Source organism: Propithecus coquereli, unplaced genomic scaffold (genome assembly GCF_000956105.1).
Source record: "Propithecus coquereli isolate 6110/MARCELLA unplaced genomic scaffold, Pcoq_1.0 Scaffold461, whole genome shotgun sequence".
Lineage (NCBI taxonomy): Eukaryota > Metazoa > Chordata > Mammalia > Primates > Indriidae > Propithecus > Propithecus coquereli.
In genome coordinates, this window is record NW_012150408.1 from 550,003 (window position 1) to 577,900 (window position 27,898).

General features: G+C 43.1%; 1 protein-coding gene across 3 annotated transcripts in view; it reads right to left on the reverse strand.

Annotated features, from left to right (window-relative positions):
- Positions 1–27,898, reverse strand: part of TSEN2 (TSEN2 tRNA splicing endonuclease subunit) — a 39,540-nt gene that overhangs the window by 1,185 nt on the left and 10,457 nt on the right. For all 3 annotated transcript variants that reach the window (XM_012655146.1, XM_012655147.1, XM_012655148.1), the window contains exons 4-11: positions 26,789–26,825; positions 19,994–20,519; positions 19,078–19,155; positions 11,327–11,377; positions 9,138–9,276; positions 2,606–2,642; positions 1,969–2,080; positions 474–563 (exon numbers count right to left, since the gene is read on the reverse strand). In XM_012655146.1, the coding sequence (XP_012510600.1) occupies positions 474–563; positions 1,969–2,080; positions 2,606–2,642; positions 9,138–9,276; positions 11,327–11,377; positions 19,078–19,155; positions 19,994–20,519; positions 26,789–26,825 (1,070 nt within the window). The remainder of the gene's footprint in view (positions 1–473; positions 564–1,968; positions 2,081–2,605; positions 2,643–9,137; positions 9,277–11,326; positions 11,378–19,077; positions 19,156–19,993; positions 20,520–26,788; positions 26,826–27,898) is intronic.

The window sequence follows — 27,898 nt, forward strand, 5'->3', positions numbered from 1 at the left end:
GGAGGGAGAGGGGAAGAGGGGGAGGGAGAGGGGAAGAGGGGGAGGGAGAGAGGGTATGGGGAAGAGCCAAAGACAAGGCCAAGACTCTATATGCGGGCGAGGGGTGCAGAAATGTGAACAAATACTGCACGACTGGACAATGAACTTGGCAGCCTGGCAGAGAGAAATCAGCCAAGACAGGAGAAGGCTCTGTTCAATACTGAAGCCCTGAAGCCTGACTGGAGGTCACAGGATGTCTGTGAGAGCAGTTTCAGCTGAGTGATGGGGACGCCACAGGTAAAGCAACAGGGAACTAAGGAATAGTGTCTGATGGGTGTAGTGAGGAAAAGGTGAGAGAGACAGGCTCAAAGAGTCTGAGAAGGCATTCTGTTACCAAGGCAAGACTGCCTTCATTTATTTTCTTGGGACCGCATGTTCCAGAAGATAAAATATCATCTTTGGGATGATGGGTATTAGTCTCTGATTTTACCCACCTGAACTTTAATTCTTTTCATACATTCTGGTGACTCCATTTCTTTGTCAGTCATGGTAGAGGGTTTAATCAAATAGCACAGCATAAGTTCCTATTGAGAAATAAAAAACCATTTCTGTACCCTATAAAATAACAGGACAAATCTGGGTGCACCAGCAGGAAATGCAGGCAACCTCCACTCCCTCTCCCTGTGTGCTCCTGGAAACTCACAGAGGACACCAGTGTCCTGCTGGGAAAATCATACCTGGGGCTCACGTCCTTGACTAAGGACTTGACATTTGGTAATCACTGACATGGCAAGAGAATGCAAATAAAGCAGATACACTGATTATAAACATAGCATTTTAAATACTAAATACAGTACGTGCTCATTTAAAGTTGTTGATAGGTTCCTGGAAACTGTGACTTTTAAGTAAATGATGTACAGCAGGTCCTCCTATCTCACCTCCAGAGGCAGTGGGACAAAATGGGAGGGTACCCACAATTGGTTTTAAGCCAGCAAATCAATGAGTAATGAGAACACACACAGCTTTCGTTCTTAATAGTCATAGTGTAAGATGAAATGTCCCTCTTATCTTCCATGGCAATAGGATGTAGAGGAACATAAGCTGGGAAGCCAGATGGCTGAGGGTATGACTCCCAGTTGTGTACATGGGCTGCATGATCTTGGATCTCTGCACCTTCAATTCCTCATCCTGGCCAGGCGAGGAGGCTCACGCCTGTAATCTTAGTAGGCCAAGGCAGGAGGATCGCTTGAGCTCAGGAGTTCGAGACCAGCCTGAACAAGAGCGAGTCCCCATCTCTACAGAAAACCCATCTCTATGGCAAAAAAAAAAATTAGCCAGGCACAGTGGCGTGCACCTATAGTCCCAGCTACTCAGGAGGCTGAGGCAGGAGGATCACTTGAGTCCAGGAGTCTGAGGCTGCAGTGAGCAATGATGATGCCACTGCACTCTAGCTGGAGCACCAGAGTAACACTCTGTTTCTAAAACAAACAAAAAAAATCCTCATCCTTAGTATGGGGTAACAATAGAGTGGTGAGGAAAAAAGTGTTTAGCCCTAAATATTAAGTCCCTTACAGATCTGCAAACTTGGAAATGCGTTGACGATTTTGGGCTCCTTTGTGAATGTGAGAGTGAGTGAACGTTAAACTGCAACAGAGAAAGGCCCACACAGCCGCGAAAGCCCTGGAGAGCAAGGCAATTCCTGTCTTGGTCAGATCACGGGAACCTCCAAAGCTCAGTCACTGGAGTTGAGCACCAGTTGCTGGGAGGGAGGAAACACAAAAACATAATGTGAGGGAGACAACTTCCAGCCCTTCCTGGGCTAGAAGGGCAGGGTATGGAAGATCCCAAAATCTTCCAGAACTTCACCAGCAGGAACATTATGAAGTTTCTACAAGTGACTCTTGATACTACTACATTTAAGGAAAAAAAAAAAAAAAAAGGAAATCGAACCATTTAAGTGACACTTGGATGCCACAGCTGATGTATTACCTTAGAGACATTAACTGAAACTCTGCTCAAGGCAGCCAGTGACTTCCAACTGAAAGGTCTGCGAGGAGAGCCTTCAAAATGGTCATCGACTAGCTCGATAATGACAGAGTAACTGGAAAACACAGAAAAAATACCGAAAAAATAAAAAGCATGAAATCATTCCGTTTAAAAAGACGACTGTTTGTCCTACCAAGAAGATATAGAGAATGGTATTATCAACTGATCTAAAATCCCCTAGACTGCTATTGAGAAAATATTAATGCAAAATTCATATTTTTAAGTTATAAACTTTCAGCCTGATTTCAATGCTTACTTAACAAAAAGGAAGAGAAATATTTTCCCAACATGAAAGCTGTAAATTCGCTTAACTGTTTAGACACTAATACCCACAGAAATTAAGATGAACAATCACTACATAGATTAGCTCAATGTTTAACACTAAAACACATATTATCATAACCTATATATATCGTCCTATGTATAGAGTAACAGTGTTAATGGATTAGGCAGGGACATATAGCATCTACCCCTGGCAGCCCAGGAGGAACATGACTCCTGTTTCTATGGGACTGAAAATCAAATAGAAAGCCAGAAATTTCCCTTTAAGCCACTGATTTATTTAAAAATCACTCCAAACCTTGCGTGGTAAAACGGAGGGCCTTTCCGATACAGCACTGTGAAGAAGAAAAGAAAAAAGAAGAAAATGTATAACCACCCAAAATCAAAAGCTTACTGTATTATTATTTTTTTTTTCTTTTCCAAAGGGAGGCAAACATCCAGTCACCTGTGTGAAGATGATCTGCAATATGCCCTGTGGTCTTTTTTTTTTTGAGACAGAGTCTCACTGTGTTGCCCGGGATAGAGTGCCGTGGCGTCAGCCTAGCTCACAGCAACCTCAAACTCCTGGGCTCAAGCAATCCTCCTGCCTCAGCCTCCCGAGTAGCTGGGACTACAGGCATGCGCCACCATGCCCGGCTAATTTTTTCTATATATATATATATTTTTAGTTGTCCTATTAATTTCTTTCTAATTTTTAGTAGAGACAGGGTCTCGCTCTTGCTCAGGCTAGTTTCGAACTCCTGAGCTCAAACAATCCGCCTGCCTCAGCCTCCCAGAGAGCTAGGATTACAGGCGTGAGCCACCGCGCCCGGCCCCTGTGGTCTATTTTTAAAATCCAATCTATTTTTTTCCCTGAAACAAAGTGCAATTAGTAAAGCAAATCTGTTGCCAAGACCCTAAATATCCTTGTCCCAACCTACGAATGAATTCCAAAGTCAGGTACGAGTGATGCCTGTCTTGTCTCCTGCCTCCACTCTCCAGGGTAAGAGTGTGAATTACATCAAGAGTGAAGTTCATATGATGCGGACCAACATTTTGTTACTTATTTCAAATCAATGTAATTCAAAGAGTCCAAGTGGCTATTCTGGGTACTGTGATGGGTGTTGATGCTAGAGATGAACAAAGCTCACGACTATTTTTAAGAAATTGAAAGTCAAGTGGGTTTAAAAAAAAAAAAAAGTCACATAACCATACACGCCATTCAGGTATCGGTCTGCTCTACTGCTGGGGACTTGAAGGAGGTGGGTCAACTGTCTGTGGAGGTCCAAAGAGCTGCTCGATGAAGGAGCCTGGGGCCAGAGACTCTGAATCTTCACGGGGAGCCCTTTGGTGGCACATGATCTGTGGCAGAGACTGGTCACCTGCTTACTAAATTCACCACTTCCTCCTCCTGGGCATGTGGCCAACCACATCTCTCCGTCTCCCAAGCAGCAAGCATGGCCGTGTGTTGTGTGACCCTACTAGGTTGGCCCATAAAACCCTCCTGTGTACAAAGCTTGTGCTTGTTACTTTTTGAAGGTGACCTTGGAAGCCACACGTTGAAGACCATGAGTCACGAGGAGGAAGCCTGGGTTCCTGAAGCACCTTTTGGAGGTGATCTGCTGCCCACCAATCAGAGACACAGATATTTCATCTCGCATGAACAAAAAGTGAACTCTGTTAAGCCCCTGAGACTTGGGGTTTATATGTAACTACAGCTGTGGGAATTATCATAACTAATACATGATCACATCTGTAAGCTCTTAGCTGTCCTTTGCGCTAAACCGAAACAGAAAAGTTAAAGGAAAAGTTTTGGTTCCCTTGAGGAATTGGTATCATTTTCGTTTTGGACATATCAATCCTATAGCTAATCACGTTTCCCTTTGGCTCAGGACGCTCAGTGCCAAATTTGCCGCATGATTTTAGTAACTGTATAGGACTCCAAGGACAACATAGTAACCCTTGACTTAGTCTTGTTTTGCTAGACTATATTTTCCACACTCACATTTCCTTATTCTACTTCCTATTTAAATTGTATTTAAAGTATTTGGCAAGTCAGCTCAAATTCACTGTGGCACAAATTTAAGAAAATATCCAAACATACAATTCCCAACATTTTTTTTTTTTTTTTGAGACAGAGTCTTGCTCTGCTGCCCGGGCTAGAGTGCCACGGCATCAGCCTAGCTCACAGCAACGTCAAACTCCTGGGCTCAAGTGATCCTCCTGCCTCAGCCTCCCAGAGTGCTAGGATTACAGGCGTGAGCCACCGTGCCCGGCCACAATTCGCAACTTTCTAAGATGCAGTGTAAAGGGAGGAAACCACATACTTGAATGCAAGTGAACTCACGAGTTTTGTTTCCTGCCCAATCTCTGCCTTTCCAAGTTGTGTGTCTTTAGACAAGTTATTAACTTCTTTGAGCCTCAGTTTCCAAAATTCTAAAATGAATACATTAAGGGAAATTAAGTTATTTTCTAGCCCTCAAATGTCATCACTTGTGATCAAATACCCATCTTTAATCCAATATGCATCTGGAGCATTACACAGCTGGGAAGCAGCTCACATCCACAAGTCAGATAATTTCTGATGATGGAGTATGACACCGGCACAGCTTATAAGTTGAAGCATGAACACTGGCATCAGCCAGGCCCAAGTTCAAGTCTCAGTAACGCCAAGACCATGTGGCAACTCTCTGCCCCTCAATTTCCTTAGGAAAAATGGGGTTATAATGAAGGCAGAAGTATTAGTACAGTGTCTGGCATATAGTAAACACTCAAAAAGTTTCCTATAACGATGGTAATTACAGTCGTGCATTACTTAGTGTTGGGATACATTCTGAGAAACATGTTATTAGGTGATTTCACCATTGTGCAAACATGATACACATAAGCTCCGCCTCCTGTCAGATTAGCCATGGCATTAGATTCTCACAGGAGCATGAACCCTACTGTCTACTGAGTATGTGAGGGACCTAGGTTGCGCGCTCCTTATGTGAGGTGATGATCTGAGGTAGAGCTGAGCTGGTGATGCTAGCACCAGGGAGTGGCTGCAAATACAGATTATCATTAGCGGAGAGGTTGACTGCACAATAAATGTAATGCGCTTGAATCATCCTGAAACCGTGCTCCTCACCCCCAACCCAAGGAAAAATTGTCTTTCATGAAGACTGCTGTACATGATTGTATGTACTAGACTTTTATACAACTGTTTACACTAGCATCACCACAAACACGTGAGTAATGTTGCACTAAGACATTATGATGGCTACGTCACTAGGCAATAGGAACTTTTCAGTTCCTCCAGCTCCGTTATAATCTTACGGGACCGCCATTGTATATGTGGTCCATCGTTGACCAAAATATTGTTATGTGGCATGTGACTATATAACCATAGTGTAGTAAGGGTGAAAAATGGAATTGTTTTACAAGAATGCCTAAGTAGAAAGATGAAAGCTTCAAAAGTCTGAGAAATACTGGGCATTTAGAATAAGGTCTGAGATGCTGAGGTTGTGCAAACTTACAATCCCAGCTACTGAGGAGGCTGAGGAAGACTGCTTGAGCCTAGTTCAGATCTAGCCTGGGCAAAACAGTGAGACCTCATTTCTAAAAAGTAAATAAACAGATAAAATAAGGTCTGAAAGAAAAGGAAAAGCTCTTTCTTACAGATGAATACCAGACAGAGATGTGGAAGGAATGACAGGATTAGAAAATGATGACTAGTACGATAATTAATTCAGACAACCATTATAATTATTGCAAAACCAGCTATGTACAATGTCACCCTACAACTTACTTATTACAAGAGAAAAAGTGTAATTTTACAACAGATATTGACAATATCCACCTTAGCCAGATGATCAAACTTTGTATCACCGATAGTAGGACAACCTGACATCATGTTCCTCCTGATGTGGTACAATAAGCACACATATCACCTACGTGTGCCAAAAGAACACTGAGCTTGAGTCTAATTATGAGGACCGATCAGACATATGTAGAACGGGGAACATCCTGTAAGTCTCTTCAAAAAAAGTCAATGTTATGAAAAACAAAATAAGAATATAGAGGGACTATTTTATTTTTTTACAGACAGGGTGTTGCTTCATTGCCAAGGCTGGAGTGCGGTGGCTGTTCACAGGCACAATCATCATACACAGTAGCCTCGAACTCTGAGGCTCAAACAATCCTCCTGCCTCAGCCTTCCAAGTGGCTGGGACTATTTTAGACAAAAGAGACTGCAGTGGGTTTAATGGCAGCCCCCAGAAAGATAGGTCCTACTCCCTGGTACCTGTGAATGTGACCTTATTTGGAAAAAGGGTCTTTGCAGATATCATTAAGGATCTTGAAATGATATCATCGGCCAGGTGGGCTCTAAATCCAATGATAAGTGTCCTTACAAGAGAAAGGCAGAGGGGGATTTGACACAGACAAGGAGGCAGCAATGTGACCACAGAGGCAGACGCTGGAGGGTGCAGCCACAAGCCAAGGAACGCCTGGGGCCACCAGAAGCTGGCAGAGGAAAGAACTGGATTCTCCCCTCGAGCCTTTGGAGGGAGCCTGGCCCTGCTGACGCTTTTTCACACTTCTGGCCTCTAGAACCATGAAAGAATAAATTTTTGTTACTTTAAGCTACCCGGTTTGTGGTAATTTCTTATGGCAACCCTAGGAAACTAAAACCACCAAATGTGATAAATGAATCTTCACTGGAACTTGGATCAAAAAAATCAAAAGCAAAATAGCCACAAAAGACATTTTGGGGATAACTGGGAAAATTTAAGTATGGCCTGGCTATTTAATTTTTAAATTTATATTTATTTATTTTTGAGACAGGGTCTCACTCTGTTGCCTAGGCTAGAGTGGAGTGGTGTCATCATAGCTCACTGCAACCTCAAACTCCCAGGCTTAAGTGATCCTCCCACCTCAGCCTCCTGAGTAGCTGGGATTACAGGCGTGCGCCACCACAACAGCTAATTTTAAAATTTTTTGTAGAGATGGGGTCTCAACTATGTTGCCCAGGCTGGTCTTGAACTCAGGCTCATTCTCCCAAAGTGCTGGGATTACAGGCATCAGCCACTGTGGCTCACGCCTGTAATATGCTGCGCTGCATATTTAGATGATATTACTGAATAATTCCAATTTTTCTTTGGCATTACACGTGGTATTATAATCATGTAGGAGAATGCCCCTATTCTTTGCAGCTGCATGCAGAAATACTCTGGATTAATGTGGACTATGTATGTAAATGTAAAAAAGTTAACAAAAATATTTTGACTAAAAAAATATGCCGAGAGGTGGTTTAGAAAAGAACCAAAGAAGGAGATGGGAAGAAGACATCTCTTTGCTCTGGGACAAGTACAGAGCCACTTGAGCTGCTCTGATGACCACCCCTCCCACCTTGGGAACAGAACTGTCTCAAGGGCCTCCTGTGTTCCAGAATTGTCTACCTACCTTCTCAGTACCTCCACTGACTTATTTAATATGTCCAAAACATGAAGGCAGTATCTAGGAGTTATCTCTGATTCCTCTTACCCACAGATCCCAGATCCATTCTGTCAGTGGGGCTGGTCGGGCCCAGCTCCCCTAACAGTCTCTCTGCTTCCATTTTTACCCTCTTCAGCCACTAATAAGACAGCAGACAAAAGGTCTTGTTAAATTCAAGTCACTGCTCTGCTCAAAATCACCCCAAGACTTCTGGTCCAAAAACCTCCAATGTTTTTGCCAGGCCCTACACGATCTGGCCCCAGCCTAACTCTCAGACACTGTGTCCCATCACTCCCGCCAGGATGTCTCAGTTCTCAACATACCAGTCTCTATGTTGTTCCTGAAACTTGCTGAGCTCGTTCCTGCCTCAGGGTCCGTGTGCTTGCTGTTCACTTTGCCTAGAGCGTTCTTCCCCAGAGTCACTCGAGCCATTCCCTCACTGTGTTCACAACTATTCAGAGTCCCTTCCTGCCCACCCTAGCTTCCTGCATTCTCTAGGCCTTTACTCTGCTTCATTTTTCTTATAGTACTCATCCTGGAAATTACAGAATATATTTGTTTGCTTGTTTGTCCTCCATCTCTTGGAATGTAAGCTCCATGAAGGCAGCTTTGTGTCTGTCTTGTTCACCTCAGTATTCCTGACACCTCAAAAAGTACCCGGCCTACAGCAGACCCAGTATCTGTTGAATGAAGAACTTACCTGGTCTACACTCTCACTTTAAGACTCGGGGAGGCAGCATTGTATAAAGGTTTCTAAGAGCCCGGGCTCTAGAATTCAAAGCCCAGCTCTGCAAACTCTGGCCCTGGAAACTATTATGGACGAATGACCTATTCGCTTAAAACTGCAGTCTCCCTGTTAGACAATAAGGATAACAAGAGTATCGATTGCACTGGACTACTATAAGGATTGAATGATAATAAATGCCCAAGAGTACAAAGTTTGGCACAATAAACGATAGTTTTGATTACTACAATGATATGATTACTCTCACTTGGCAGATGAGGCACCTGAGGCCCTAAGGACAGGGACCACCACGACCTTTTGGCTAATGAGAGGTAGGGGTGGGTGTTTAGAATCTTTTTCTAAGATTACAGAGCAAAGAAGAGGGGAAGTCTAAATTGGGGCTGTAAGCTTCTACCCTGAGGCTTTTCCTGCAGATCACCTTTTCTCTTTCTGGACTTACCTTCCATCCCAATCCAAATATCCAATATTCTTACCTAAGCCCAGAGGAGGACACATTCTCTCACGAAAAGTGTCTGTCTAGTTTCCGTAGTGTAGTGGTTATCACATTCTCACAAAAGTTGGCAACAGCACATATGACCAGTTTGATTTTCTAATTTGAATCTGATGCAAACCCTGTTGAATTACTTACATAAATCTGTTCCGTACTTGAGTCCCACTTTGGGCACCCAGCCCTTGCTTCGGAAGTAGTGGTAGGCCATGTAGGTCGTCCTGAATGTGGGCTGAACTACAGAGAAAGCTTTCCAGAGCTTCACTATCGTTAAAGGCTCCTAAAGTTATTTTTAAAAAAGGCATTGTTATGCATGTATTCATTCATCATTCAGCCAGTGTTATCAACATCTATACTAAGTGTAGAACTGAAGCAGTGAATATGAAAATACACTTCCCCCAAAAGAGGCATTTCCCTAGAAGATCCAGCCCTGTGCTGTCCAATGTGGTAGCTGCCAGCCATCCATGGCTTGTCCCAACTGAGGGGCTCTAAGTGTAAAATACACACTGAATTCCAACTCAGTACGAAAAAAAAAAGAATGTAAACTATCTCAATAATTTTAGATATGTTAGATTAAATAAACTAAGAATATATATTAAAATTAATTTCATCAGCTTTTTTCTTTTCCATTCATTACAGACATCTTACATCATCTGCTTTTCTTTTCTGAAACTTTTTCTATGTGAGTACCCAAAAATCTACAGTGATACATGTGGCTCCTGTCCGAGGCTCCCATTATACTTCCGTTCGACAGCACTGTTCCAGGGGACTCAGAAAAGGCAACTTGAGAATGAGAAGTAGCCAAGGGAAAGGGGACAGAGGGTATTGCAGGAGGTGGTGGTGGGCTGGGGAGAACATTCTAGGCAGAGGAACTAAAATGTGCCCATGGGCTCAAGTGTAATAAGCCACCAAAGCTGGAGGACAGCACATTCCAACATTTTATGGACCCTTAACAAGTAGCTACTCTATGTCAGGCCATATTCAGAAAAGCCAAAAATAATTTTGTAGTAAAAAGTTAAAAAACAAAATTCTCCATTTAGTCTTTGAAACTAGAGAATTTGTTATGTGATGGCACAAAAATAATCCATCAGATTGAGAGGAGGCAGGGTGGGGCTGAAAATGGCCACCATCTGGGAAACTGAGCTGCCCATCAGGCAGACAGCCACTTCCAAACCACTGGAATACTGTGAACAAGATTTATGCAATTAGAATTTGATGAAGGATAAAATTATGTGCTCTCCATAACCAAATAAAATACACTTTCTCTGCTCCACTTACTGTTCTGTTTGCCTTTCTCTTGTTAATTTTATTTTAATTATTTTGAATTATATTCATAAGATTTTAAATTCAAAAAGTACAAAAAGTATCCAGTTAAACGTCTCCCTCCTCCCTGTGTCCTCAGCCCCCCAGCTCCTCTGCCTGGAGGAAAGCCATGGTATCAACCTCTTCTGTGACTACCTTTCTTCTAAAGGCAGCAGGCTACCATACAAAATCACAAAATCATGGGCACTGGAGTTACCTGGACATGTGTTCAAATACTAATTCTAACCAGACTGGCTGTGTGACCTTGGGTGAGTTACTTGTTTTCTCTGGGCCTCAGGTATCTTATCTGTAAAATTCTTACCAGCTGGAGGCAAGGATTAGAAATACAGCATGTAAAGTGCCTAACACACAGCCTTTACCAAAGTAGGTGCTAAATGTCAGTAGCTTGTATTTTTGTTGTTAATTTTTAATACTGCCTGGACACAGATTTCCTGATCATTATACAGTATAAGATATGATACTTCTAGTCTCTGACAATGAAACGTAATCTAAAGGGGGTCAAAGCTGCCTTTTGCTCAAACAGTCCCAATTCAGAGACTCAAAGCCAAAACTTAGAGAAGAAATTCAATTCCTATTTTATTCAGCAGAAGTAGACACATTTGTACTAAATCCCGTACAAATTACAAATTAGTACAACTTGCTTTCTTTTCTTTTTTTTTGAGATAGAGTCTAGCTCTGTTGCTCAGGCTGAGGTGCAGTGGTGTGATCACAGCTACCTGCAGCCTCAAACTCCTGGACTCAAGTGATCCTCCTGCCTTAGCCTCCAGAGTAGCTGGGTCTGCAGCCATGGAGATGACACCCAGCTAAAAAATATATATATATATATATTTTTTTCGTAGGGGTGGATCTTGCTATACTGCCCAGCCTGGTCTCAAACTCCTGGCCTCAAGCAATCCTCCACCTCAGCCCCCCCAAAGCACTGGGTACAGGCATGAGCCACCCCAGCCCAACCTGCTTTTAACATCAGGGAAATTTTAAGTGGATTGTGTCTAAACAAAGCATCTTACCTTCTCATAGTAAATACTGAGACATCCCAGGGCATAGACCAGAAAGAAGGCCTAAAAACAGAGCATGCAGAAAATGTTCATTAGAAGTAGTTCCGCATTCTTGAGAATTATTTTACAGACTGATTTCTCTTCCCATCTTCACCTCAAATACAAACTAATTTCTTAAATCGTCAAAATGGTCCGACATTTTTAACTTAAATGATTCATTCAAATCTCAAAGATGAAAATATCTAAGAAAATATGAATGTTACAAATTGGCTTAAATCAGTAAAAACAAACCACTTGTATGAATTTTCCCATAAAGTATTTTTTCCCCTAAAAAAACTACATAACTGAAGAATGATGTTGATGGTTATAACAACAATGGACACACCTGCTCATTGGATTTCCCTCTGTAAAATTAAATAATCCTATTAAACTAAATATATATAGAAAACAATCTGTGAAAAGGATAGGGCAGTGCAGATTTTGCCTACATGGCACAATGTCAGTTTCTCAGTAGTCCTTGCTGTAAAGTAATTTTCTTTAACTCTGTGTTTGCACTCACTTCATTATACAATAACATGTTTTACTGTATGGGGGATGCTGGAGGAATGACAAAGAAAGCCCTAGTTGAATAAAATCACATTTAAATGGAACTAAAAATAGCTTTCTGATAAAAATATGCTGCCAAATACTGATACCATCCAAAGAGCCACGTGTTGCTGGCTTTGCCTGGCTCTGGTGCTTAGATTGTCAGATACCATTGCACAGACACCGACGAGACCGGTGTGTAGTTGGTAGTGACTAAATGGTAGCTAGTAGTAAAACAGGGCTGCTTTTCTTTTTACATATGAGGGTGAAAGATTAGATTTATAACCAAACAACAAATATTCTGCTTCTGCCCTTGCAGCTGCTGCCAGCAGGCACAGGTGAGGGGTCCTCTCATGTAGCATGACAGGAGAAACACAGTCCCCTCTCTGTCACGCTCCTGTGCAATAGCAAGTCTGGACAAAGGAGGCTTACTCAGCACGTATCCTCACTGTCCACCACTCCCCCAGTCCCGTACACACATAGGAACAAAAGACAGCACAAGCTATATAGGAGCTAAGATCTTAATGATCCCTCAGAAATTAATGATGAAATTGCCCAAATCCACTCCCTGCCATTCTCTGCCTGGCTATCTTATGTCATTACTCTTCACAGCAGCAGTTCTCAAAGGGTGGCCTGGGGATCCCGGGGTCCCCAAGGCCCTTGGCAGGAGGAAGCCTCAAGGTCACTGTAATATTTCATAATATTACAGCGTTGTCTGTCTCGTTTGTGCTCATTCTCTCCAGTGGCTGCAAGATGCGTGACAGCACAAAGACTGAAGCCAGAAGCGGACGTGAGGATCTAGGTGACTTCCAGGAAGCCAGACCTTAAAGCAATCGGCAAAAATGAAAAACAAAGCCATTCTTACTCAATTTTTGTTTTAGAAAATGTAGTTATTTTTGTAGGAAATATTATTTATGTTAAGATGTAATGGGTTTATCACTATTTGTAAATGTGTTAAACACTCAATTTTTGTTTTAATTTATAATCTGGTAAACACTGGCAGAGTGCACATAAAGATACTCCTTAATAATCTGTAAGAGAGTAAAGTGGTTTAATGCAATACTGCTTTAGTTTTACCCACATCCAGAGCTTCTCTGGAGATGAAAGTGGTCACCTGCTATTCCACTGTTCCCCACTGCCATCCTGGTCCCAGCTGGTGGTGGCTTCCTTCCAGCCTCTGTGACAGCCTCCCCATTCTTAGCCCTCTGCAGCCCATTCTCCATGGTGGCCAGATTCATCTTCCTAGCACGTGAAGATCATGTTACTTCCCGGATTAAAACCCTCCAAAGGGCTTTTACTGCTCTTAGAATGAATAAAGTTCAACTGCTTGCTAAGAGCTGCAGGTCCCTGCACAATCTCACCACCACTCTCTTTAGCCGTCTGGTTGCATTTCTGTCCCCTGAACTAAGCTCATTCCTGTCTTTGCCTCTGTAGTCGCTATTCCCGCTCTCCGGCATGTTCTGCCTCAGACTCAAAGGTCATTGCTTAGGGTGGTCTCCCCCGACTGCCCAGTCAAAGTAACCCCTAACCTGACCGTCTTCTTCAGAGCACTTACTTTTGTCTGAAAATATCTTTCTTACATGTGTCTCTCAAACCAGAATGTGAATTCCGCAGAGCAGAACCTCTGCCTGTTCTTTTGGCCTAGAAGAGGCTCTAGCACATTGGGGGTGCTCAATGATTTTGCTCAAAGAATAAAAGAGACAGGTCCCCAGATCCTGCCCTTGGCTTAGACTTAACAGCTGGAGCCCCTCAACAGCAGGTCTCTGCACCTGACTCGGCTGGTCTCTCCTCAGTGAACACTCACCTCCTACTTCTTTCAGCAGCGGTTGACAACTCTGCCATGTAGTCAACAACCTTACTTTGACCTTTCTCTTCCCATCACTCACTACTTATTAACAAAGCATGCTGCTGTTTTTCAGGTGGACTCCAGACAGTGGCCAAAAGGTGCAGTGGAAAAGATGAAGTTGTTTCCTCAAATGGCTGAGTCCCTTTCATCTCGTCCCATTTGCACTTCTTGTTTCCAAATAGTGTAACACAAACAGTAAAATTTGAGATCTGACAGACCTGAGTTCGAATCTTCATTATTAGCTAGGGCCTTGGAAGTACTGCTTACATTCTCTGTGTTTCATCTATACAATGGGAATGATATTGCTTTCTCAAAGATTTGATAAGATCTCATAAAGATTTCATAAGCTTAAATCCCATAAGATTTAATAAGCTATGCAAATTACTTAAATGCTCAATTAATTTTAGTTTCCTTCTGTTTCTAATAACCGTTTGGATAGCACAGTTTGGAAAAAAGTTCAATCCAATCCTTGCCTGACAAGAGATTCTTTCCTGATACCTGCTAAGATGAAAGTTTTACAGAAGCTGATGTCTTTTCATTATTAGCAAACATATGTTTCCCCAAGACTGAATGAAACCAGTATCTCAATTTTATTTAACTAAAACGATGATGGCTTTTATGAAATTTATGCAAACTGCTATTAGGCACTTACTACAGATGGAGAAGATCTTAACTCAATCAAGCTGGTTTAAGCAGAATATAAATATATTTATGGAGAAAAATTATAGTAGTCTTTAAAACCTTATTCAAAAGGCACTTATGTAAGTGTATATTTTTGCTAAATACACTCAAAATCTATCTCACAGTTCAAGTCTACAGATAGCTTTCAAAACTTCAGATATATGGAAAGTCACTGACCAACGGAGGTGGGGGGTGGGGGTGGAGAGGCCAGTCACAATCAACATAGCAGCAAAAAGTAACCAAAAATCTCTAAGGAAAAACCTTAGACAGTCTCATCACTGGATTCTGAGACTTGGAATATATATTATAGACAGTAAGGCGGCGGGGAATGTGGAAAAAGGAGAGGTTGGGGTACAAAATGGAAAGAGCCTGGGGCACAAGAGGAAGCATACGTGAGACCAGACTGCCACACCGTCAGGCGCGTGGCGAGTCCACCAGCTCACCACGGTCACCCCAACCCAGCACACTCCTTAGCTCTCGAGCATCCCCACCTAGTCTTCCTGTGTAGGGACCAGTTTTCTGGTTTTCTTTATTCTTTAAAGGAAATTTTCTCATCTACTCTAAAAGCTCTCTAAGTATATATAAGCAATACAGAGGCACTAATAAGGCAGCCCCCAAACTTGGAGTTAGATTAAGAAATCAGCATGTACCAGCGAACTCCTAAGAGAGAGATCCACAACTTAATGATACTAACGTAGTTAAAGAACATACCAATCAGAAGGACAGTTAGCAAACACAGAAAATAGGGAATCAGGTGAAGTTGACAAGGTCTCTGCATGGTACAGGGGAGGGGAATTTAACCCAAGGGTTAACATGGCAGATCTAGTGGCATGTACTGCACTGCCTCCCATCTAAGATGTTACCAATTCAGTGTTTGATACACTCTCAATTTAATGGTAGCTTTTCAGGAAAAAAGAAATGCTACCACATTAAGTACAATAACGAATTGGAAGGCAGACACATAAAAATCTTAGAATCGGTGGGAAGTGGTGGCTCACGCCTGTAATCTTAGCATTTTGGGAGGCCAAGGCAGGAGGATCTCTTGAGGTTGAGTTCAAGACCAGTCCGAGCAAGAGCAAAACCCCGTCTCTACAAAAAACAGAAAAATTAGCTGGGCGTGGTGGTGCATGCCTGCAGGTCCAGCTACTCAGGAGGCTGAGGCAGGAGGATCGCTCGAGCCCAGGAGTTCAAGGTTGCAGTGAGCTATGATGAGGCCGCTGCTCTCCAGCTGGGGGGCAGCACCCTGTCATTCATTCATTCATTCATTCATAAATAAATAAGTAAAAAAATAAAATCTTAGAATCTTCAGAATTAAGAAAAAGTCAGTTTAGCCTTCTTTGTAAAAAAGGATATAAGAGCCTGGTATCATTAAACATTTGAAGTATCCAACTCGCTCCTCATAGCCTGATTCTGTGCTCACCTGTCTTCCAATTTCAGTATCATTCCTTATTTGAATTTTCTACATAAAGAGAATGTGCCAACCTGGAAAGGCACGTGGCTGGATGTGGCTTTCACTGGAAGTTAATAAACTGCCACTCTGATTTATTCACCAGGCTCTCCGAGCAAGGTGAGCCCAAATGCTGTTCCTAGAGCACAAGTCATTCTTTGTGCTCCAACAAAGTCAAACTTCTTAGTCCCTGAAATGAAACGCAGGATTAGACCTGGAATGCAGGGCCTCAGCTGGGTTGCTACCTTGGAGGGACTCTTGTCTGGGAACAAGTGAGCTGGTCTGCAACACCCCGATCCAATCACCTCCCCGGTAGTTTCCCAGCAGCACACACAGGAACAGTAAAGTTAAACAGATTCTGGAACTGGGAAAATATGGGTCAATTTTCTGATAATTGTTAATCTCTTTAACCTTCAAAAGTTGACTGCCCTAACTTTATAGAAGAATTATGCAATTAGTTTTAATTTACAGTGAAATCAATGTTCGTCTGATTCATTTTTTGGGATACTCCCTGTTTCCAAATCAATTTATTTTTCTTCACTGATCTTATTAAAAAGCATTTGGGCGTTTGCGTGTGTGTGCTTATCTATGGAAGCGTGTAGATGCAGGACAGAGAAGAACTCTTCACAAGTAACTGGGTAACTGCAATTCACAGCTTTTCAGTTAGTCTGTCAAACTGTCAGTGTCTGTTCTGAATGAGTCACGGCAGAGGCGTAAAAACACCCTTACCAGGTTGCACATCCAAATTTTGGTCAAAGACCAAAAGCTTCCTTTCAATGCTGAGCAGATCTTTAAGTCAGCTGTGGGATTATCATCCTTCATCCCTTTGGAGAGCTGCTGTGTATCGCCATAGCAGGGGTGAAACCCATTCCAGCTTTAATGACTGCCCCGTTCCTGACCAAAATACAAGCTGTACAAGTCGTGTGCCAAACATGGGTGATTCATTCGAAGGAAATATGCCAAAATAGAACTGAGAAGTAGAGCTAGGTTTAACTGCATGCTCCTTGAAAACTTCTGTGACACGTCTCTGGAATGTTCTCAGGCACCAAGCAACTTTCAAGAACCCAAAGTAACCTCATTTCCTATTACTCCTGCCTTTCCTCAGGGAGTGTTCAAGAGGAGGCACCAGACAGCAGCAGCTTTTTTTAATTTATTGATTAAAAATAGCACCTGGTCAACTGGAACAGTGGGGCTGAACTCCCAGTGTCTGACACCTAATACTCTCTGCCTATTGCTGCCACTGGTCAGAGTCAAGAGGCTGGTAGGCTCCGAATGGCCCAGGCCTCCAGCCCATCCTCCACCCTGCTCTGGCCACTGCCACTCCCCCACAGAACCCCCTGCTGCCACCAGGACCAGGCCAGACCCCTACTCATAAATGCACCCTCCATGCTCTGCCACTTCTGAGACTGAGCCGACTGAGCTGCCTGGGACAGGCTATGCTGCCCCGTGTCCACATGGCAACCACCATTTATCCTTTAACATTCTCAGCTATCATGACGCTATATAGTCTTTCCACCTCAGCTCTGGCCCTGATGGTCTCCACCAGCTTCTGTGCAAATTCCCTACCTTGTACCTTTATTCGTGTAACAAATAATTATTAAGCACCTAACAGATGCCCAGCATTGGGCCGAAGGATACAGGAAGAGCAATACTGACATGATCCATATGCCACACTGTGCCCATTCCACTGAACTGTAATGATTTCTGGGCTATCTTTAGGACTGGAGTCATACTCTATTTCTGTATTGCTAATACTTAGCTCAGTGCTTGGCACACAGTAAGTATCCAGTGGATATTTTTTTGATTATAAAAGAGAGTTTCAACAAGCTACTATATAGCTTTTGCAATGATAATGATAATGACAAAAATAGCAGGCACTAACATTTACTGAGGCTTTACTATAAAGCAGGCACTGTGCTGAACCCATTACACGCATTATTTAATTTCCAGAGCATCATCCTATGAAGAAGGTGTTGCATAGCCCCCACTTTATAGAGAAGAAACCTGACTGAGGCTCTGAGAGGTCAAACCCTAGAGAATGGATACCAACAGTGCTGTCTGATAGAGCTCTTCACAATGCCGGGAATACTCCACGTGTGTGCTGTCCAACAGTAACCACTGGCCACATGTGGCTGCTCAGTGTTTGAAGTGTAGCTGGTGCAATCGAGAAATGAAATTTTGAATTTTATTCGATTTTAATTAGTTCAAATTAAATTGTCACACATGGCTACTGAATATAGTATTTCATGGTAGACTAAGCTGTCTCATTTGTAAAATGAAGAGATAAATAATTCCAAATATCCTTTCCTGCTCTGAAAGTCTGTGTTTTGTACCATTGGCTTCTCTGCAAGGAAGCACAGACCAGAATGCGGAGACACAACTGCTTTCCTGTGGGCAGAGCTATGAAATTACTAACACAGATGCACTCCATAAGTACTTCCTGCGACCTGGATATACACCAAGAACCATGCTGGATGCTTCTATGGAAGAAAGCTATCACAGAGCTCCTGGGGAAGAAGGGTGTCCAAGAAGGGAAGCTACCTTCAAAGGCAGAAAGGACATATCTGCGTGCAGTATTACCATGAGCAAGAAAGGAGGGACTGAACATAAAGTGAGCACAGACTAGAGAAACTCCAATCGGGGACAATACAAAGCAGTTTATGGAGGAGCACTTTTAGCCAAGTTTTTAGAATGCAGCTATTGCATTAAGTACAGGGAACACATATTCTTAGTGATTCTACAGGAGGAAACAAATCTATTTACTTAATTAGTAAGTCACTATGTGATCTGAATCATGCATCATAGCTTATTAAAAGCTAGTGAAACTCCATGAATATACTAAAAAACAATGAGTTGAACACTTTAAATGAATGAATGAATTGTATGGTATGTGAATGATATCTCAACAAAGCTGTATTTTTTAAAAAGCTGGTGAAAATTAACACTCAGCCAATACGAAATCTTGACGAGAAAAGAAATGCTCAGATAAACCCCTTGAATCCTCTGTGGAATCCCACAGGGAAATCCCAAACACTTATCTTAGAATTGATGAAATAAATGCTGAGCAGGCCTACTACGGAAGCTGCCGACGGTGATTTTAATACTGAATTACAAACAGAACCACACTGTGAAATAGGTTCCCATATGCGGTGTTACCCAGGCCCAGAGGCCAACAGCTAAAGTGATAACATGTTGAAAACATACCTCTTCTAGGCTGAGTTGCAAATACTCAAAGATCCTACATGGATTTCTTCTGCATATTAGTCTCTTTCTTTGTACCAACTAAAGAGAAAGAAATAAAACATATACAGAACAAATGGAAGCACTCTATGTCACATAGAAGAAACTATATTTTAAAATGAACATTTTTCTTACAAATTCCCAAGATTCACATGCTGTTAGGTTAATACTGTTAAAAAAAAAAAAAGATTTTTTATTACTTATGTGGAAAAGAAAGCTTTAACTTTTCCACTATTAACGTTTTGATTTATTTTCTTTTTCCTCATGAACTTTTCCTCGTGATGATCATTTTGTGGGTGTTTCTTACATGTTGTTTTTTTCACCCAGGAGTCTGTACCTCATAAGCATGTGCCAGGTTCCTGATATGACTTCATAAACCTCTAAGGCTACATAATATTCCTTCAAGTAGGTATTTCACATACTATTTAACCATTAGATTGCTTCCAGGCTCTAGTGATTACAGACAGTTCTAGGGTAGTGACTTTTCACAGCATGTCCTTTTGCAAAGCGGCTCTCAGCCGGCTCCCCCACGCTTCTCCCGCGATGGCTGACTTCCACACGAGTCCCTCCCCCTCGGCTGTACTCAAGATCATGCGTAATTACCACTGCATTTCCTTTTCTCCCAAACAAAGGAGAGAATATTATTGGCCTTGCCCTAATTTATACATTTTTAAAAAGTTAAAGTTATTCACAAATTTTGAGGTTTTTGTTGAAACAGCTCTCATAGCTGCTGTGCCACTGGGGCTGGGCCCAGAGCCTGCTGGTTGCCTCAGACCTTACACCAGGCCAGCTACCAGCTGCAGGTAAAGGACATCCCCACTAGCCAACATCTCCAGAAACAGATGGCTTTGGAGGAAGTAATTTATTTTCTTCTACTTACGTCCTCATTTGGGGCATCCTCACTCTCGTTCCTGTTACACGCCACTTCCTCCACAAGCACATACTCATGGTCAGGCCCTCTCTCTCTTGCACAGAGGAGACATGCGTGTTTGCCGCCATGCTCAGGGTGAGGGCCACACTGGGGGATTACAGCATCTGGTTTGCAGCAACAGACTTGGGGCAGAGGTGCAGTGTCATCTACCACGCGGTCACGGTGGCCACCTGTAGTTGGTGGGTCCCTCCCAGAGTCCTCCTGCAGGCAGTCTGATGGCTCACTCAGGTCCTCCATAGCATCTGACTTTCCAGAGTCTCCATTCATCACAGAAGGTTTCCCTCTCCCTGCTGTGCCTTCCACGCTGGAAACCATTTCAGCGTTACGCTCATTGGGCGATTGAAAGTCTTCATTTCTTTTTATACGAGGACACTCAAGTGGTTTTATGTAATCCTTGAGGATTCTATGCACGGTACTCTCATCCTGCCCCTGTCTACGCAGGAGCTTTGCCGCCCATTCTACACGATGCTGATACCTGCAAGATAGAAACAGTGTCAGCAAAGACAACAAAAAAAGACATATAAAAAAGACTAGGCCGGGCGCGGTGGCTCACGCCTGTAATCCTAGCTCTCTGGGAGGCTGAGGCGGGTGGATCGTTTGAGCTCAGGAGTTCGAAACCAGCCTGAGCAAGAGCGAGACCCCGTCTCTACTAAAATTACAAAGAAATTAATTGGACAACTAAAAATATATAGAAAAAATTAGCTGGGCATGGTGGCACATGCCTGTAGTCCCAGCTACTCGGGAGGCTGAGGCAGGAGGATTGCTTGAGCCCAGGAGTTTGAGGTTGCTGTGAGCTAGGCTGACGCCACGGCACTCTAGCCCGGGCAACACAGTGAGACTCTGTCTCAAAAAAAAAAAAAAAAAAAAAAAAAAAAAAAAAAAAAGACTGGAAGGCGGTATGCCAAAATGTTTACAGCAGTCTTACTGAATGGTGGATAATAGGTAAAGATATTTCTTCTTTATACTACATTTTATTTGCTTGATTTGAAAAAAAAATTAACCCCCATTTAACAAAGTATGAAAATTTAAGTAATTTAAAACTAGTGGACCAAAGTAATTTAGGTAAATAGAGAAAATGGCCATCCTTTATCAGGATTTGTTTTGTATTATTTTATATTTTGGACATCGCAATGTTTTCGGAGAGATAGTCCATTCATTATATAAACAGCCTTTGTTTAGTAGTGGAAAGCAAAATGAAAATTTCAATAACAATTCATCACAGTACCTAATAATCTCTTCATTAAATATGGAAAGAAATGATTTTATATATATACATACATATATACACACACACCCCCAATATTATAATAGAAATGACCTTTTTCCCCCATAATTTTCAGAATATATTTTAATGAGAAAGTATTAATATATGTTAAGTTTTTAAAACTTGAAGGCAACACCTAAGCACTTTCCAAGTTACAAAAAATTACAGGCAAGACAACAGGACTCTGCCCTAGAGAAAAGGTGTCCGTGCCTGACAAGGCTGCTGGGATATGTTCACATAATGGAAGAACCACCGTGTGTTGGAGATCTGAAGATCAAACCAAAGACTGTGAAAGTCAAGTACTTTTTGTAGTGATTACTCTGAAAAGCACCTAAGACAACACGTGGCTTGTGAGAAGGCAGAGGTAATTTTACTTTTCACCTTATTTTGCCTGTATTTAGATGACTGAGTATGTCACGGTTTATAAACTGCCAAATCTCACACAATTAAATGAGGAAATTGGTATCTGCTATACCTAAAAAAAATAGATTTGTGGCTGTTTAACCCTGATTCCTAAGAACTCCCAAGCTGTCCACACCCTATTTATCCCATATGGAGATGAGCATGCATCCCTTCATATTAAGAATTGCACCTTGGATTTAAAGATTAAAACCTGCCAAGGCTGCCCTAATACGCGAGAGGTGGGTAGGACGCAGTGACTCTAGTACTGTGCATTCTGTGTTCAGCCCCGACTCTCTCACTTACCACTGTGTGACGATGCGAATCACTTAACTCCCCTGTGCTTCAGTTTCCCCACACATAAAATAGGGATAACAGTACTACCACTTCAAAGGGATCTTGCTATGTATTGCTTTTATAACCAGGAAACAAATGTAGCTGCCCAAAAAACAGCAGGGTGTCTTCCCCCCTGTGACATAGCCACTCATGCATACAGCTAAAAGAACTTTCATTTGAGAGATCTAAAAAGAATCTTAGCTCTTCATATCAAAAAGGCATTGGCTCTATAGGGCTTATGAATCTTCTTTATTTGAACACAAATCTTTGTGTCAGTGTATATTTTTCTGTGGAAGGGACCCACAACTTTTGTCAAATTCCTTGACTCAAAACCTGTGAAACCCCCGAATTAAAAGATTCAACAGTTCCTCCTCTGAGCAGAAGATCTGCAGCCAAGTGAGCACGCAGGGCACTGCTCTGGTTCTTGCGGTAGAGCGGTCAAGGCAGACACGGGTTCCAATACTCGCTCCATCACGTTCTTGTACTGGCTGCATGACCCTGCCTCCCTCAGTAAGGCTCAGTGCTCATCTACAAACCAGGGATAACTGTACCTACCCTCCTGGGGTGGCAGCAAGGATTAAATGAGACGAGACATATGAAATGTATAGCACATACGGAGTGCTCAATAAATATTACATTTGCTACTATATTACTGGGGGATTCTTAGGGGTGGCTTGAAAAATAAACCGGTTTGACTCAATACGTTAATGAATGGAAAATGTACGTCTTAACTAGCTGTTCTGAGAGCAGAGGCAGTGGTGCGGGGACGAGCTGGCCTCAGGAGGTCAAGGCTCTGAAGCTGGCCCCTCTGTGCAGCTCCAAGCAGAGCCCATTAGCATCTCTACCTCTCTGCTCTGCTGCCACACGCCAGAACCAGGCCTGCATTCCTGCCTCTTCATGATCTCAGAGGATCCCTAAGGAAGCTCAAAGCAGACACAGCTGCAGGAGCGTGTAGAAGAAAGCCTCTGAGTGAGACTGAAGGAGTCCTCTCATCGGCTGGTAACACCCTAAGTAGCCAAGTCCTGCTAAAATTGCCCTCAAACACGCTGGAGAAGCCACAGGGAGAGACACGTGAGAAGTAAAAGGCAGAAAGCGTGAGGAGGAGCGTGTAGAAGAGGGGGCAGCCATGACCAGCAGTGGCAGCACGACTGGTGACAAGCACAGCCCTCAGGGCAGCGAGGACACAGGACGGCCCCCGCAAACACACCGCGCTTCTCACGTTTCTATGCCCTGAACACATCTCTCCCACTGGCACAGAGCACCCCTCCCCTTCACCCTGTTAACGCCCGTCAATGCCTGGAAGCTCCTGGCAAAGTGGTTGAGAGCATAGGCTCTGGAACCAGGCTGCGTAGGTCCTTGTCCTGACCTTGAGCATAACTTAACCTCCTCATGGTTCAGCTTCTTCACCGCCAAAGAAGGATAAGAACAAGACGGACCTCACGGGAGCGATGTGAGGACTCAAGGACAGAATACACAGACGGGAATACACTGAGGAGATGCCAACATTGCCAGCTATTTTATTGTTCTCGTTATGTGCTACCTGCTCGCAGGCTCTGGAGCTGAGCCCACACAATCTTGAACAAGCTGGTTAACCACTGAGTTCTCTTATCTATGAAATGAACACAACTACAGCACCTATCCTCAAAGGTTTCTTGAGAAGATGAAACAAGATAACGCAAGTAAGGCACACAGACAGGGAACTGGAACCGCTGGAGCAGCTGGTGCCTGCTAGCTATGATGAGGATGATGCCTCTATCACAACACTCGCACACATGGGCACAACTGTTTACTTCTCCTCTCCCACTAGACAGTAAAGCCCTCAAGAATAGGAACTAGGTCTTTTTCTTGCTCTTGAATCTCCGGGACCTACTCAATGCCTGACACACAGGCGGCTCTCAGTAAATGCTGCCTGAATAAAGGACCACAACAAGGACAGTGACAAGCACCCCTGCAGGGCTGGTCCTTTAGGGACACACCCTTATGTGCATCAGCCCCCTAAAGACATCACCAGAGAGCCCTGACGCTCATGTCCAGAAAGGTTTCATGGAAGGTTCTCATCACCAAAGGACAGCTACTGTTGGAAAAAGGCCAATTAGAGCAAATGCACTTGAAACATGAATCAGAAGTTTACAGTGACTAGTAAAGACACAATTATGACAAACATTTCATTTGGAAAATTAGCCTAAAATACAAAAATAAATACTTTTTTTGTATTCAACAGAATTTAGATTGTATGAATAATGAATCAAATACTGGTTTTTTTTGGGGGGGGGTGGACATTTGCTGATAGAATTTACTGATGACATTTTTAGACATGCTTAAAGTCATACAGGGAAACGAGTTGTAACCTGAAAATTTCTTATTAAAAATTAACCCTCACACAAGCACACTCCCCTTCGAGCAACATTCCTATCCTGTCGCCATGTGTCAAGTCTATGTCACTTTTCCCTTTGTTACGGTAATGTAAATTCACTGCAAATTGAACATCTGAATCTTGCAAAAAAAGCTGCAGGAATAGGCCAGGCACGGTGGCTCACGCCTATAATCCTAGCACTCTGGGAGGCCGAGGCGGGTGAATTGCTCAAGGTCAGGAGTTCGAGACCAGCCTGAGCAAGAGTGAGACCCCGTCTCTACTAAAAAATAGAAAGAAATGATCTGGACAACTAAAAAAATATATATAAAAAATTAGCTGGGCATGGTGGCGCATGCCTGTAGTCCCAGCTACTTTAGAGGCTGAGTCAGAAGGATTGCTTGAGCCCAGAAGTTTGAGGTTGCTGTGAGCTGGGCTGACGCCACGGCACTCACTCTAGCCGGGCAACAAAGCGAGACTCTGTCTCAGAAAAAAAAAAAAAAAAAAAAGCTGCAGGATTCATGAAGTCAGTGAAAGTGATCAAAGCATAGGCAAAGAGATTAAAAAATGAGAATCTGGCAGTTAGATTAGTCTTGAAGAAAAAAGTCAACCAGGGTGATAACACAATAAGGCATATCAGAAGCGTTATGGAAGGAGGAGGAGTGTAGACTGAGTTTATAGGAGGCCTGCTTATTGTATTTCATATTGTCATTTTGTTTCCCAGAGCAACTGTGTGACTGCAGGGCCTTGGATAATGAACAGCTGGATAACCTCTGGGACTGCATTTAATAAAAACATGTACGACGATTGTTGTGGGTTGAATTTATCCTCTCCCAAAAAATATGTTCAAGTCCTAAGCCCTAGTACCTACGACTATGACCTTATCTGGAAATAGGGTCTTTGCAGATGGAATCAACTTAAGATGAGGACGCAGTGACTAATGTCCTTAGAAGAGTAAATTTTGACAAAGACACACAAGGGAGAACACCATGTGCTGACGGAGGCAGAGATTAGAGCGTTGCATCTACAAGCCAAGGGACACCAAGGATTGCTGAGAGCCACCAGAAGGGAAGGCAGGCAAGGAAGGATCCAATCCTGGTGCCTTCTGAGGGAGTGTGGCCCAGCTGACATGAGTTTGGACTGGCCTCCCGAACTATGAAAGAATAAATTCCTGTTGTTTTAAGCCATTTAGTTTGTGGTACTTTGTTAGGGCAGCCCTAGGAAATTAATATAAGGATCAATAAAACTTCTTGGAATGCTACACTGTAGTGCTTACAAAGGGCTGCTCTTCAGGGAGGTGACCATCTCCCCGTCCAGAATCTCTCACATACTCAATCGGGCTTGACCTCATGCTGTCTCCATGGTCAGCCCAACGAAGAGGGACAGGCTCCCGCTGTTTCTGAATTCTAGGTTTCAGCTGTGGCAACACACCTGCGCTGCAGCCCGCATGGGATGGGGGCTCTGCCAGGTTCTGAGCAGGCCTCTCCCACAGACCAGAACCCCAGCCGACCCCAGCTTGGGGTTGTGGCCACTGAGATCTCCCTGGTGCTGCTGCCTCCTTGCCACTCTGCTGGCCACGGGGTTACCGGGAGTGATACCAAAAAGGAGCTGTTAGATTCTGCCAGTACATGCTAGAAGCAAGACGAAAAAATCACTGTGGATTTCAGTTTTACAAGGTTTCATGGAAGAGTTGTAATTTGAACTGCACCACAGGGACAATGAGGTCTGGGATGGATGGAGATTTAGTTAATAAACTCTTACCAAAGGACTGCAAAGTGTGCAGCCATAGAGAGAAGCAGGGCCTGGTCCCTGCTCTCCAAGGACTGACAGTCCAAACCCCTGTGTGAGGGATGACACGAGTGCCGCATGCCAAAGCAGTTTCTGCAGGAGCCAGGTCAGCAGAGGGCGTGGTGGCGAGGAGAGAAACCCAGGAGGTGATGCATGAGCAGGACTGAGGAGGTGCAGCAGTCAGCCAGGCAGTGCGTGTGTGTTTGAGGGGGTCAGGGAGAAATGTTCTGGGAATACCTAGGTGTGAATGAGGAAGGTCCCTTGGCAAGGAAGGAGACAGGACCATCTGTGCCCACACAAGGCAGGATGCCAGCTTGGAACCTAAATCCAAGCATCTGAGGACTTAATAACAGAGTCTTCACAGGAAAATTTTTCATATATTGGAAGGAATTCAACTGGCAAAGCATTGTTTAAACAAACACTAACCTTAATGCATTTCAAAAATGATTTGATCTACATTAAATTCAGACATAATTTTCAAGGATACATCTAATACCAAAAAAAGAAAAGAAGTGTGGACTGGACTAGCACACTGGACAAGACTACCTAAAAACACGTCTAATTTAAACCATTATTTTGACCAAAGCCAAAGCTGATCGTAACTTACTTCTCTGACGTGATGATAGGCATGTTTGTCTTCATATCTGTAACAACAAGGAAGTTCTATTAGTTTCAGACAATTTCCTTAAAGGGAAAAACACTAAAAACCTATGAATAACAAAGAGAATCAAGATTCACAGAATCACACACCCAGAAGGTTAATACTGTCCAGTCAGTGATGGTGAACACACGCTTTACATGCCACCTTCCTGCACCCGCTGCCTGCAACTGCTGCTGTTGGTCACATCACTCTTGCTGGGCTTAGATGGGACCTCAGAATCCCCAACTCAGGGCTCCAGCTAAGCAGTGACGGCATGTGACAGGAAACCCCTCTGCCACATCTGAACTCTCGCTCCAGCTCTCAGATGAGAATGTTGAGGCCCTAGAGGTAGGTGTTCTACCTCCATTCTCTTGTCTTCGCCGAGAGCTCCGCATGTGTGCACAAAGAAAAGGCTGGAAAAGTAAACTTGACGGCAGTGCCAGTTCTAGGTGGGCATTTGTCTAGCAGTGAACGAGGAAAGGCCTTTGTGAAAGCCTCTTTCTCCGACTCCACAGCCCAGCACCAGGAAGGAGTTCTGGGCTCCAGCTCTAGCTCTGGGCATCACTGGGAAGAATCACATTACCTAATTAATGGTCTGAGTTTTCATCCTCTGATTCTGCCTTTAGGCACGCGGTTTCTCTTTTCCCAAACTCAGCCTCCTCTGCAAGCATTAAAGGCTTGGAACAGATGTTCAGCTTGAACACCTTAGGAAAGTGAGCACATCCATCCAGAAAATCTGGAGACTAGTAAGCACTCTGGCTGCTGTTTAAAACCCATGAATTTTTGGGTGGTTTACTAAGCAACATTATTGTGATAAACGACAACTGACATAAAGTCTATCCCATTAGAACTGAACAGTCAAATCACTGTTTTAAAGTTACTCAAAATAGTTTCTCCCTGTGTGATTATATAACCAACTTGATATATGTATTCAGTTGTTTCGTTTCTATTTAAAAAATTACATTTTAAAATTTAACTTGCTTTATAATTATGCAATACTCTGACAAGGTTTCAAAGTCAAATCTATAAAATCTCACATTTTTCTTCATCCTGTTTTATCCCTTCTCATAGACATTT